This window comes from Lepisosteus oculatus, chromosome 6 (assembly GCF_040954835.1).
Source record: "Lepisosteus oculatus isolate fLepOcu1 chromosome 6, fLepOcu1.hap2, whole genome shotgun sequence".
Taxonomy (NCBI): domain Eukaryota; kingdom Metazoa; phylum Chordata; class Actinopteri; order Semionotiformes; family Lepisosteidae; genus Lepisosteus; species Lepisosteus oculatus.
In genome coordinates this window covers 23858829-23873227 of record NC_090701.1, presented here as the reverse complement: position 1 = coordinate 23873227, position 14399 = coordinate 23858829, and the positions used below count along the sequence as shown (strand labels likewise).

General features: G+C 36.5%; 1 protein-coding gene across 1 annotated transcript in view; it reads right to left on the bottom strand.

Moving 5' to 3' along the window:
• Positions 1 to 3908: 3908 nt before the first annotated feature.
• Positions 3909 to 14399, bottom strand: part of plxdc2b (plexin domain containing 2b) — a 215615-nt gene continuing 205124 nt past the window's right edge. Inside the window, exons 13-14 of the mRNA XM_015354546.2 lie at positions 10554 to 10714; positions 3909 to 8280 (exon numbers count right to left, since the gene is read on the bottom strand). Coding sequence (XP_015210032.1) covers positions 8161 to 8280; positions 10554 to 10714 — 281 coding nt within the window. The 3' untranslated portion in view covers positions 3909 to 8160. The remainder of the gene's footprint in view (positions 8281 to 10553; positions 10715 to 14399) is intronic.

The following is a 14399-nucleotide window of genomic DNA, read 5'->3' as shown; positions in this document are numbered from 1 at the left end:
CTTGGATTCCCCGTTTGGACTTTGGCTTTGTTTGTTCGCCCGGACTCACTTCCCCAGGACACCTGCTCACCTCGGACATGCCTCCCTGTATCCAGACCCTTTCCTGCATGACTTTCTCACTAGTGTATCTTCACAATTCCGGATCGCGTCGTCTGCATAGGGCCCGGAAAGAACTGCTTCGTGACAGTCCCGCCTTCACTGCTCTCCCTTCTCTGTGACCCATGGATAGGCCTGGAGGAATAAGTCCCCAGCTGGTCTCACGCAATGCTCCAATTACTCTCTGAGCACTAGCTTGGGTAAGATATTTGCAAAACAGTGCTCTCATGGTGAAAATTGTGTCATACTTTTTTACTTTGTTGCATGACAAATCAAATCTGTTCCATAATGCTATGATGCAGATAGGGAATCAAGTTGCTCTTGACTGGTACTATGTTCTATGCTTGAGGTGTGTCATTCTGTTTCTGACCCCAGTGGCAGTTTGTGGAAGCAAAGAGTTATGGAGGCTGCTTTCCTGGCTCACAGGGATGGAGAAAAAAAAAACAGGAGAGGAGAATAGGGAGAGAAAAACAGGTAGTAATCTTCAGAAAGTCCCAAGAAATGTAATGGCTTTCAGTACCTTCAAACGTTCCTCTGTACATACTGTTGAACATTGACATTGAGAGGGAGCAATAGAAAATTATGCAGTGGCCACTACAGGATCCTACACTACAGGAATACAGGATTAACTAGGTTTATCATAGCTAGGCCACAGGACTCAATCTGCACCCTGAGAAAAATGCCTTTACTGGTTAAATCAACAGGGAACCTTAATGACATATTCTAGGGCCTCTAGAGCCTCTGGGCTGCAGTAAAGTCATTAATTCTGATGTTGGCAACAGAAGCTGGATCAACCTTGGCCCTCTGGCTAAAATCTCTCCAGGGGATAAGTCTATTCCCTTAAGCCCTGGATCTTGATGCATACAGTATCTTGTTATCAGTGGGCATCCAGGAGACAGAAACTATAAATACAAAATATGGAGCTAGAAAGAGCTACTTTTGAAAAAGACTTAGGTGTTTATGTTGATTTATCATTTACATCTTCTAGACTATTGGGGAAGGGATTAAACCGGCAAACAAAATTTTAGGATAAAGCCAAATCTATAGAATACATAGTGAGGAATCTTACAGGTATGTTAAAATTGTATAGTGTGCTAGTAAGGCTTTTTAGACTATTTTATACGAATTTACCATGTTAGGGAAAAGGTATTGCTGTTCTGCAGAGAAGAGCAAACAGATATATTCTGGGGTTTAAAGCAATTTCTACACTGATGGGTTGAACTGAACCCTTTATTCTTGAAAAGAGGACATGCCACAAATACTTGAAATCCAAAAAACCATTGACAAAGTCAACCCAGAGAATTTCTACACGATGAACAGTGTATCATGAACCACAGAGCACAAGTGGAATCAACACTGAGGTACATGTAAAAAAGCAGGTACTTCTTTACCCAAAGGGTGGTGGGAGTATGGAACGTTACCCGCCATCTTGTTGAAGCTGATACCGGGCTTTCTTCAAAAAATGGCTGGATGAGATCATTACATCAATTATCGACTAACTACCAAACAGGCTAGATGGGTCCAATGGCCTTCTCTTGTTTGTGACTGTCCTTATTTACTTTGCTCCTTTCCAACCAGAATTTGAATGGAAAGCACCATGTCTTGAATGTTGTTATATGTTCTGATAGTAGATTTTGCTCTGTCCTGACTTTGGTGCCTGGCATCCTGCTGTTAGTATTTTTTTTCACTCATGTTCTAACACGTGTGTACAGTACTGTAGATGTGTGGGATTCTATGAGTTTGCCACTTCTTCATTTTTAGAAGAAAAGTAAGCTTAGAGTTGTGTAGCTTCCTCTTCATGGAGTTTGTAGTGAATGTTTGGGAGGGATAACGACAAGTTCAATCAGACTCGGCTCAGTCAGTAATTAGCAATCACTTCTAACATCATTTCCTCTTCTAAAACACTATAAATACTGTTTGGATCCCCTCGTATAGGTCTTTTTGCATCCCACCTGCACCCTATCTCCCCTTCTGCAGCTGCCTCTTGGTCACTCCTCACTCTGCATAGGAATTCTAGCCTCCTCGTCCTATGGCAAGGAGGTTAGCCATCAGCCAGATGGGTTAAGCCAAATTTTGACAAACACTCCATAATCCTTTTAGTATACTTAATTCTTGGGTGTTGTTATTCCTAGTAAAATCTTATTTAACTAAGTCTATTGACTGCTCACACATTCATGCCACATTTGCATTCTGCCTGTATGGAAAACAGACTTTACAAACAACTATGAATACATGTAATTTAATGTGTTTTATGACACAGAAAGTTGTGCAAATCCATTTTTAAGATATAAATGCATTAAAGGCAGAGGTGTCCTTTATTTACCTTATACAAATATGGTAATATTTACAAATACTCTCTTGCTGAGCTGTTGGAAGCAGACTCATTTTAAATTATGTGACCCTAAAGTACACGTTCTATGCATGAATATTCTGTCTTTCTTCTGACCCATGTTTGCAACCTGCAGCTATAGACAATCTGAGCAAAGTAAACTAAAATAAATCAATATTACATTAATTACATTATTTTTTAAGAACTGTAACCATACATATTGCACTGCTTGTCACATTCTACAGAAGTGTCTTTTACAGCATATTTCTACAGTGAATTATTTCCCATGATTTGAGTACTTTTTTTCCTTTTTGCTGAATACTTACTTTATTGTCCCAGATGGGTAATTTGCTAGTATTATAGTACTGCACATACAGTATTAATAAGATCTATATATATTCTAGGAATAGTATTTTATGCTGAACATTATTGGTTAAATTACCCTATCTGTACCTTGTAATATATTTTTTAATTGGTTAGACTGTAAAATTATTTTTCATCCTGGTAGTACAATGCATAGCTCACTTACACTTGCATATGAAGTTGTACAAATGATCCAAGTGTCTGGGATAATATAATCTGTTAAATTAATAATAACAATATATGGTGAAACTGAAGCGTCTTTCTGCTCCCTCGATTGGGTAAATTGAACACAAATGTAGTTCTCATTAATTCCTCTTAGTGCACCATACAACATACAACACATACAACAAATTAATAATTATACATTTAAAAAAATCGAATACAAAGTTTCTATATATTAAAATACCAACTATAAATGTATTATACATAAGTGGACAATGAAACCTTGTATATTGCTTCAGATGTCTTCTGATTTGTCAACTGTAGTTACGCAAGAACAGTAGACGTTTTTATCTGCAACATGCTTTCAAACCCCTAGCTGAATCTTTGGTACAACATTCTGGTTTCAAAAGTTGAAGTATCTGGCAAAAATGTTGAATAAAGGTACTGTATATATGTTTTGGTAGATTATACAGCAGATCCACTCACCCTTCAACACTTCTGATGCACCCCATTGCAGTACTTGGTAGCAACCAGCCTAAGAGCACCAAAATGATCCTGTAGGTGTTTCAATCACTGGATTGGAAAGGCAGTAAATTGAGTATGCTATTATATACAGGTATCTAAAGACACATTTTGAGGGACATAAATTTTGACTCTTACCTAGAGGTCTGCTTTTTGTCAAAATTAATCACGGAAGACTTGAGCAGTACAGAATAACATTTCATTACATAAAGAAAAAAACTGATGTGGGATTTGTAGCTTTAAACAATCACTTAGGAGGCAAAGGAAGGTGATGTGCGATGATACGGTAGTTCTACATTAGACCTTGTTTGTGTTGCCTTTTTTAAAACTGATGGTATCACTGTAGTAAAACTTTCAAGGAACTGGCTATTTCTTAGCATTACCTAGATAAGACAAAGGTCATCAAACTTTCACTTTCAATTAAACAAACACATGGTTAAAACAACATTCTTTATTATTTCAAATGTAATCAAAATGACAGTAGTTACAGAAATTACAGACAGTTAGGGTATGATTTCTGTCTTTAAACTGAACCCTAGAAGCAATGGGAAAAAGCTTTAAACAACCACCAACCTTACAGCTGTACATTTTCAGATGTTATTTTTTCACATTTTCAAAGAATACAGGCAATCCTAATTAAAGAAGCACAATGTGTTCTCCCTGCTTCTGTCAGCTCATGATTGTTTTCTTTTAAAATTGCTGCAAAAAGAACAGCCCACTTTAATAGTGTTATAATAACATCATAACATTGCTTTCCTCTAAAAGCATGTTAAGTTCACTTAAAAGTTAGGTAAAATGATGAAACTGGTTAAATGATGCAAGTGTCTAAGGCAGTACAATAGACCACAGCAAATGGATTTCAGTGGGGGTAAATCCACATGATTAACTCTTTCAGCTTAATACTATTGGAAAGTTTACTGCAGCACACCTCTCCCCAGTGAGGAGGAAGCATCATCACCATGACCTTTTTGTAGTTTATTTCTTTGTGCAACTTCAATGCGTCATCAAACATTTGCAGATTCAGGTAAATATATTGGATAAATTAACTGTTAAAATACTTGCAAGGTCATTTTCAAAGCTTTATGTTGTCTATTGTAAAATGTACTTGTGGTGTGCTGAAATGACTAGTAGCAGATAATGAGGAAAGAAAAAGACTGATTAAATTAATGAATATGTCAAAGGTTAAGCTGGTAAATTCCGGAGCTAATACGGTTCCAGGAATTTTCTCACTGGAACAAAAAGCTTTTGAACTGTTCTTGTGAACAGCTTTTACTGTTTTATAATGGAAAAAACACTTCAGTCTCCCCAGGTCACCAGCAGTTGCTATATTGTATGTATCACAGGGAAGTGAAAACCTAGAAATGTATTGCATGTATCACAGGGAAGTGATAACAGTAAATAAGAATTAAAAAGGCTAAAAGCTGGTTGAAGCTGACCTGTGATGATTCTTTGGTCTCAAAGTAGTTCAGAGCAGATAGATGTTCAGCAGTCAAGACTCATCGGTGCCATTAGTGATATTAATATGTGATTTGCATGTGCTTATTTGGAGTTGTGGCATGAAAGTTAATAATCCAATTTATGTTTGAATTTTTTGAGTGATACAGTATTGCAAACACAGCGCTTTTCAATGAGTTACAGGGGTTGGTGTTGCATGATAAGCTGATGATACCTGGGCAGAACCAGTCAGCCCCAGTGGTGCTTGGACAACAGCATAGGACAATAAAGTATGTTAATCCTGGTCACTGTTGTTTTATGGCTCGGACCGGATTAATACCTGATCTCTAAATGTACTGTACACTATTGCACAGTTACCAGAGTCACCAGCAGGGGCTATGTTGGGATCAGCTGTCCAGAATTCTCACAGGTCTTGGCAAACTGACTCTCCAGCACTCCAGGGTCCTGAACCGTCAAAGAGATCAGAGCTCAATGGCTTTGATGGGTGAGCAAGTTAGAGGATCTTATCTGCCTATTCTCATCAACCCTGTTCAGTACAGGTGTCACCTCTGGGAGCTGAATGTGAAGAAATAATAGGTCACTCTAATTTAAAGATGAAGAAAAACTAAGGAGAACAATTTTTCCTCAAAAATATACTTACAACCATAATTAATAACTAGTGCCTGTACAGAAAAATTCAGAATTTGGGGGAGTTAAACAATTTTCAGAGGTAGCTTTTGTTATCCTAGGTTAAAAAATCTTTGATGTCAGTGCACAATGTCTGTAAACACAGTTGAGTGCAGCCTTCTGCAAACGTGCTCATTTAAGGACAAAATGACATAAATGGAAACAGCTTCATAAACAGAAACAACAATTGTTAACTGTAAATCTTATTTTTTCTCAATTTCACCAAACCAACCAGAAGAAAATCTCTATCTTACTGCTGTGGCTTACAAATGATTAAAACACAAATGCACCACATGCAACAGAACACAAAGTCAGGTTTCTCAGATGGTCTAGCTAGCCTAACCATCCATACTTGAATCCTGGCATGAAAGCCAGTCCTGACAGGGCACAGTAATGGGCGCCCCACTCCCTTCCTCATGGAATGGTAAGTTTCAATTTATCAATCTACAATAGCCCATTACACCACCCACCATGTTTTTGGGATGTGGGGGAAACAGGAGGACCCAGTGATCAGAAGCTTCTGATCAAAAATCGAAACCCTGGAGCTGTGAGGCAGCAATAAGAAACAATGCTTCCAGTCACCCTTTTCAAATGACTTTCTCCACCCTAATTTCCAGTGTTTTATTAATAAGATTTCTTCATTGAAGATACCTACCACTCTAGTCTCTAGCTCTATACATTTCTAATCTAATACAGTTTTCATAAAAAGTCATTTTAATATTACCATGTAATGTCATTTACGCACTTAAGGGGCAATGGGATTTTCCAGATTTCTATTTTTTTCAACTCCATAATCAAGCATTTTTTTACTTTGCTCAACAGTTATAATTCCCAGCACAGCAAATACTACGTCTAATAATAAATTTGCGACAAGCATATTGCAGTTATGTCCATAGAAACGGAGCAGAAACAAAATGGTTTATTTTTTAAAGATGCATTTTAAAGGAAGGGATTACGTACAGCTCTGGAAGAGAAAATTAACAGAAATGTTGACGAGAGAAATGATATGCATGTTAAAATGTATTAAAAACCAAGGCTGATTATATTTTGCTACAGTGTATATTAAGGCTTTAAGGGAAGGAAATCTAAACCCATTTCTGAGACACAACCTGAAACTGCAAATGTTTTCAATATTCTTAATGTGACGTTTTGTAAATAGATAATTAAGAGATGTTTCCAGTTTTCATGTCAGAAACCCTTGCACTGCGAGGGAAGCATAACAAAGAAAAAGACAATCCACCCGATGCAGTGCAGAAGAGCTTCTGCCAGCCTTCTATCCTTATCACCTCCACATGATATAAAGAATTCTAAAATAACCCAAATCAATTCATCAGGATGAATTACATTGCAGCATCACCATACACACAAGATCCAATCTAGCATACACTAAAAAAAAATAATGTAGAAAAATGTGCATTGATAGGATTGTGCAAAACTTCTGAAATCAAAATATTGAAAAGTTGATGTACCTCATGTACCTAAAGAAAGCAAGCCAATCTAAATTAACTACAAAAAAAATTATACACATGGAACAGTGTAACCTCAGTTTACAATGTGTTGGCATAAAAACATCACAGCTAACCACTGTCAGCTGTGATCACTGTTTCTGCTATGAAAAGCCACTGTACAAGACAGTGTGGTATCTGTCCAAAACGACAACTTAAAATGTATATTTAAGAAGCAGGACTTAAGAATATTTTTGCAAAAAAAAAGAAAACATCTGAAAATAGATCATTTTTAAACCAAAATAAAAGAAGGATCATTTAAGCAAATTTAAAATCCTAGTTTTTTCATGTGGAATATCACCAACTGTTGCAGTCATAAGAGTTAGCACCTCAGTGTCTCTTAACACAGGTCAGTTCTAGTTAACATTCCATAAAACATGATAACTGTAAACATTTCAATCAAAATAAGGATTTTTGGGACAAACCGATGCATTTTAAAATGGTGTAGGGAATACCGTATAAAATCACACCCAAACCCCTTACATGATATGAGAACCTACTGTAACACCTTACCTAAACTTAAAATGTGAAATCTCTGCTCACAAAAACTGCTTTGTGATTTGAAAAATATATAGTCCCCCCCTTCAAGCCTTACACCAGCAGAGCTGCAGAAAATAACACCTATTAAGCTAAATCCCTTAAAAAATTATTTCACTGCTTAAATGCTTGTCAGCAAAAGAAGCTGGCTTCCACTGATCTGTAGAATTCGGTTGTAATTTAGCTCCTTGATAACATGAAATGTACGATTCACATTGCAGCTGATCTTTGTGAACCCCATGAAGAGAGAATCTCAGAACACAGTCATTCTGGCAGCAGTCCTCCCTGTATTTCCTGTGTGTGTCCAGCTGGTTCAGCCCGGGAGGAATGTTTCAAGATCGCTAAGGAAGACAACTATGCAGTGGTTCTCTCAAATTAGATGAGCCTCTTATTAAAATTCAAAGCTCATCCATGATTTGTTTTCTTCTGTCAACAGCTGTAGGCTAGAATGTGTGGTTTCACAAAGATGCCACCCAAACTCCCACACCTGTAAGCCAGCACTTGCACATGACCCTTCAGGAACATTCAGCACTGTTCTGACACAATAAATCCTTCCTTCTCTTGACCCACAGGCTCCACCTCGGCATAAGCTGGATGTCCAGAACCCCTGCGAAATTTCATAGCAGGCCATCTGCTTGGACGTCTCTGGAAAGCAGAAGATATAGGAGAGCAGGTATGTGACTGCTTGAGTTTTCTGGACTTCATTTAATTATTTATGGCAAACATGACTTGAGTCCCTGCACTGCTATTTAGATTACAGGCAAATATTTTTAAGCAAGGCACCTTATATTCATAAAGCTTTATTTTGTGATGCCTAATTATCCTGTTGCATAGCAAGCATTTGGAAGTCTGGAGACACAGTATACAGGACCTTTTTCAAAGTACTGAAATGTAGAATGACCAGTAGTGTTTGCCATATAATGATTTGTTTTTCCTCGTTAATGGGTTGAATGAATGACTTCTTTGGTTAAGGTGTGTCTGAAACTTTTGAAGGCTAGATGGCAACATTGATTTTTAATTAATCTAATTAAAACCGTTTTGATGTTTCAGTTTATTAATTTCCCGAATCACACATAAAAAAAGCTGGTACCTTGTTTCTTACTTGTTATTATTTTTAACATTTTTTTTGAATTGCAGTCCAGTCTACTGTGAGTGTGAGTTATGAACTCATTTTTTTTTCTTCAAATTTGATACCACCTACTATGTTTCTCTTTATTTCCTCAGTTTGGAATCTCCAGTTGCTGCTTATCTCACTGCTACAATCTTTGAAACAGAACACAAATGTGCATCTTTTTTTACCCTGTATCAGAATTAGCACTGAGCAGAGGACAGTTCATGTTCATTCAGTTCATGGGCTGCTGGCAGGCTGCAGAGATCACCTTACTGCACCTAATACTGAGGCCACACCGGCTGACTAAGACCCTGTAAAACCTAACAGCACTTGGCCATTTCTGCATTGCTCCTTAGGGAGCCAAGATTACAGATCTCAAATTCTTTAGTTGCTGCTATAAATTGAGGGCTTCTTATCATGCATAGAACCCTACTCTCCTGAAATGTGTAGGCACGCATGTTCTGTGGGTCTTAAAAACATGCATGCAATATCTCTCACTGGGAAATTCCATTAAAAATAATGTTACTTTGTTTTGGATAATGCAACATGATAATGACATAAAAAATGATACAGCAATTTAGGAATATGACACTGAACAATAATCCAATACAAAATTAAAAATGTAGGTAACTTCTAAGAAAATCTAAATATCAATCAATCATACTCCATTATTTTAAATCAGCTCAAGCAAACAAGATAAACTCTTTAATGCATTCTCAATGAATTATCAACAAAGGAGAACTAATGATGGCTAGTTGAATGATATATTTTATAGCTTAAATTACAAAGAAGTCATGAATATTTATTAAGAGTCCAATAGGTAAAGTTTAATGGAAGATTGCCTGCCAAAGTATATATTAATGATAACCATGCTCCAAGAGCTACTGTTTTAATCCAAAATTCGCTCATCTTAAAAATGTTTTATGTCTTAACAACTTTTCAGTACAAAAGCTGTTCTACACAATAACAACCCTCACACTTTTTTTTCCATTTTGGGGGACTACCTGTAATTTCTGAATGATAATTTTCACATCATAATTTAAAACTTCGAAATGTAATACAACCATTGAAGAGATCTAGCAATGCTCATAAGAGAATAAAGCTGTACAGGATGCAAAGCCGTTTGCCCATATCCTGAGGCATTTTGAGTGCTCTGTCATGCTCAGTAAGGCACTTTTATTGTGTTAAATCGATTTTGTTATTAGGCTGTGTTTCTCTATACTTCTCTTGTGCACATGGGTACAATTTTTCAAGTGTGCAGACTTGTGTGTACTCCCTCCTGACTGTAGGGGACTACTGTTTTTTTACTTCTTTGGCATTATACAAGTTGTGTTTTAGCTAGAAATGGAAGCTTGCCGTTTGTTGTGATTCAACCTGTTGCCAATAAAACCATAATGTGGTGAAATAAAGTATTTATGTTTACGTCATTCTGTTGCCCCTGTAAAATCTAGATGTTAGAGAGACAATGCACCACAATTTATATGCCTTATTCTTTGAATTCAGTTAATTACTAAAGAAATGTTTTATTTGTTCAGCTTAGGTAATGCACAAATGTACCATAGCAAATGAAAATGTTTCTAGACTGTGGAACCATGCCTTTAACTTAATTTAATGGAGTTGCCACTACTGAGAAAATGTTTGCTAGAATACGAGATGTGTATGTTGCTCAAATTAATATTTCTTCAAAATCCTTGCCCTGGAGAAATGTGCAAAAATTTGAGAATGCAATGTAGGAAATCTACCGTGGTGCATTTGTGAAAATAAAGATGCAGTGTATGTTTGAAAACCAAATCATGCAGGAACTCACCTCAATAAAGAAAAGACTTGCAGCAGATGTGGGATTGTGGTACATGTAGACAGTAATCAGGATGGCTGCAGCCAAGATGAGCACGATTAATAGGATGCCAACTATCAAACCAGCATGTAGTCTACCTCCTTTCTGTTCAGCTGTGCTGTCAGCTGGAGAGGCTGCAAAATATCATAAATGCATATTATAGTGTAGAAGCTAAGAAGTGATAGCAGCTATCCCTAGAATCTATGTAGGGATATACATACAGTAGAATAAAGGAGATTGGTTTACAAATCAGGATTAAGCATGACAAATGACACAAACATGAAAAATGGCAGTATCAAATAAGGTAGACGTAAGGTGGATATAGCTCAATATGTTTCTGTCAAACATCACTCAAAGTCAGTCTACTCATTCTATAGAATGAAGGTAGAAGACAGAATTTAGGAAATTTTCTACCTGAATGCTAACCTCTGTAAGCTTCCAGTCAAAGAAAAAGAAGCAAGAGGAAAAAAACTGTTTGTGATTTAGGATAAAATGAGGGTGTGCCAAAACAGACACAGAAATGTTAGTCTTTCCCCAAACAAATTTATATCAGTGAACACCGATGTCATAGCTGGCTATATACAGTAGGAACATACCAGAAGACAGGTATGAAGATAACGTCCTAAAGAATCCTGCTTTGTGAATGTCGTAACAGGATCTTTAACCCATTCTTAGTCTGTTTATATAAAGCCAATTTCTGTTGTGTATAAAGGTAGTAATTAAGTTATTTATAGCACTGCCAATAATGGTATTAATTGGAATAACTATGATTTCTAACGAACATTTTTGGGAACTGCTTAGAAAGGTTTTGGACTGTATAAGAGAAGCCACATTATACAGTAAGTATGTGCAAATGACAAGGTTGGCATGGTTGCAGTGGTTGAAAATTAAGGTAAGATCTGTATTTCCAGTATCACTTCTTCAATATTCTCTTAACAGGATTCCCCTGCCTCTGCTTTTCCCCCAGCAGGGGTCACTCTGACCATGCTTCCTCTCTGCTATACTGATCACAGGATGAACAGCAGAGCTCTCTCACTACTCCCAAAACACAACAGCTTTTATTTCTTCCTTTTAATAAAAATGCAAAGTAGCTAAATATTACATAATGACCAGACCATCAAATAATATGCACATCGTTTGTTTTCCTTGCATTTCAATTTATATTTCCATGAAAAGGTAGACAGATACAACAAGACGATGAGCTTCTTCCATGTGTGAAAGGCCATATCACATACATCTTAGTGAAAAGAAGGCCAAAGGTTCTTCTTAAAGCAGACACTACACACTAAAAGAGCCTGATGTGCATTCTGTAACAGTAAGATCAACATTGCTGTCTATCCGATTAGTTATTGAGAAGTACTGTAGATGCCTGGATGAAAAAAAAAATCTCATACAAGGTTTAAAAGATCCTGCATATTGCATAAAAGAATATTACATTTACAGGAGGCACTTCATAAATAAATAGTTTTGCAAGTTTGGAACAGGTTTTACTGCGATGTTATAGAAGCTGATATTTTTCTTCTTTCAAGAAACAGCTGGCTGATGCTCATATTCTCATCTCATTTAGTTACTAACAACCAAAAGAACTAGATGGGCCAAATGGCTTCCTCTCATTTGCAACATTTCTTTTCTCTAGTATGCAATAACTTCAATTTATTCTCAAGGATCCCACAACACTTTTAAAAGTTAGATCATGAATTGCTGAAAGGAGACTGCGAGTCTGTAGAAAAAAAATAAAGTACAAACCTCTTCTGACTGAGACCTCATATTGCATCAGCTGAAGAGAACCAATTCTCCAAAGCCTCTGAAACAATGATATTCCAGCTGTGGAGCCTCAGATTAAGATCACATAGCTAAAATTAAACAGTATTTGGCCTCAAGATCCAAACGCAGTTAGATAAGCCAAGGCAATTTAATTAGCAGGTTGTAATCTTCTAGCTACAATTATAAATGAACTGTACAAATTTGTGTTCTGAGATAATTCTGTTCTCCACCATTGTTATACTATCCAACTGATACTGTAACCTGTCATTAGTTGGGCCATCTGAAAGACTTCATCTTTATTGGCTGGGTTCTAATTCCTTTAGATTAAGGGTATGCTACCTAACCATGGCTACTATGCATATAGCTTTGCTGAAGAAGAGCTTAGGAGAAAACCGGTTAATAAAGCTTTGAGCTTCTTGCTGGTGAAAACTGTCATATTTATACGGGTAACTTTCCTGCCAGCAACATTAAATATGATGCATCCTTATTTAATCATGCTCTAACGTGTTGTTACACAGCTGACTGCAGTAATGTTTTGAGGCATATTCCTTATAAACCTGTCCCAGGATTAAATTTGATTTTTCTCGCCATTCTGTCATTGTAAATTAGAATTTGTGTTCTAACTGACTTATCAAGGTTAAAAAATATATATTTTAAACAATGACATGTACTAGGTGACTAGGGCAGATGCTGCAGTAACTGACTGTATAACATCTTCCAACATCCAACACCTTTATACAAAGTGACTTTATAAGCAAGCCTACAGGGTGCGTCATCACATCCGAATGTCCTTCCAGCAGATTGAGTACTAAGTATGAGATCAGCTCACTAATGTAATAGGAAAGATGAACAGTTACTAGAAAAAGGAAACAGGTTACTGCTTTCAAGTTTGCCTAGAATGTAACTATATATTTTTATTGGTAACACAGATATTGAACATGCATATACAGGTAGCTATTGCAATATGAGACTACCAATTTCTGATGGGGATTATTTTCAATGCTGGCTTGTAGAGTTCCAACTAAATTAACAAACCACAAGAACAATTGCCTTTCAACACTTCAGGATAAAGAATACAGGCTTAATGAAAAGCGAATTATTTACTGCCAAAGGAAAGGTATGCTTTCATTTTTCAAATGGCTTTTCCTAGATCTATATGTGTGGAACATTTTCAAAATATGAAGAAGAAAATAAAAAAAAACCTGATAGAATATAATAAAAAAAGGAGCTTTAGAAAGATGGCTTTTCACATGATTTTCAAGGGATTAACATACATATTAAAAAAGTTAAAATCGACTATCAGAAGAAACAGGTATAGTACTATGGAATGAAAAGTATTTTGTTTAAAAGTTTGAAAAAAGCCAGTGAATTGATGAAAGCAGTAGGAGAGGCAACCCTCAGCCAAAATCATTATTACAAATTGCCCATGGGTTTTATTTTGTGGACATCGATTGTACATGTATCACCAATCAATTCATTGCACTTCTGCTTTTGTTTCTGCCCTTGTTGCTTGTTCATCCATCTGATGTTGCCTGAATGCCTTACTAATTTTAATCACAGATGAAAAATAATAGTGCATTAAACACGGATGGATGACAAATATAAAGGAAAAAAGCACCTTTCCAAAGGTTCGTTTTTCCACGTATGTAATTTTCCTTGTAGTGCTGGTAACTATTTCCGAATCTCTGGAGTAGTGTGTGTTATTGCCAACATTGCCAGATGCCAAATGCGGTAGGAATCAAAAATGATGTGAAAATATTTGAGAAATGTCCTGTCGGGACAAACTGGCAAACATTGGAATAACAAGTTTCTAAAAACTCTCATGTTTAACTATCAATCAATGAACTAGAATCTAGTTTACTGTATATTAATGTATGTTTAGTCGAATGAATATCATCCTAGTATCCCATTTATAGCCCCATGTTAAAATACATTGTCTTGAGATTCCATCCCTGTTTCCAGCAATATGATACAAATCAAAATCATATTAACCAAAGCCTGGAGTATGGAAATCTTGCTCCATAAACACAGGGGTCCAATGCAGCATTTTAATCT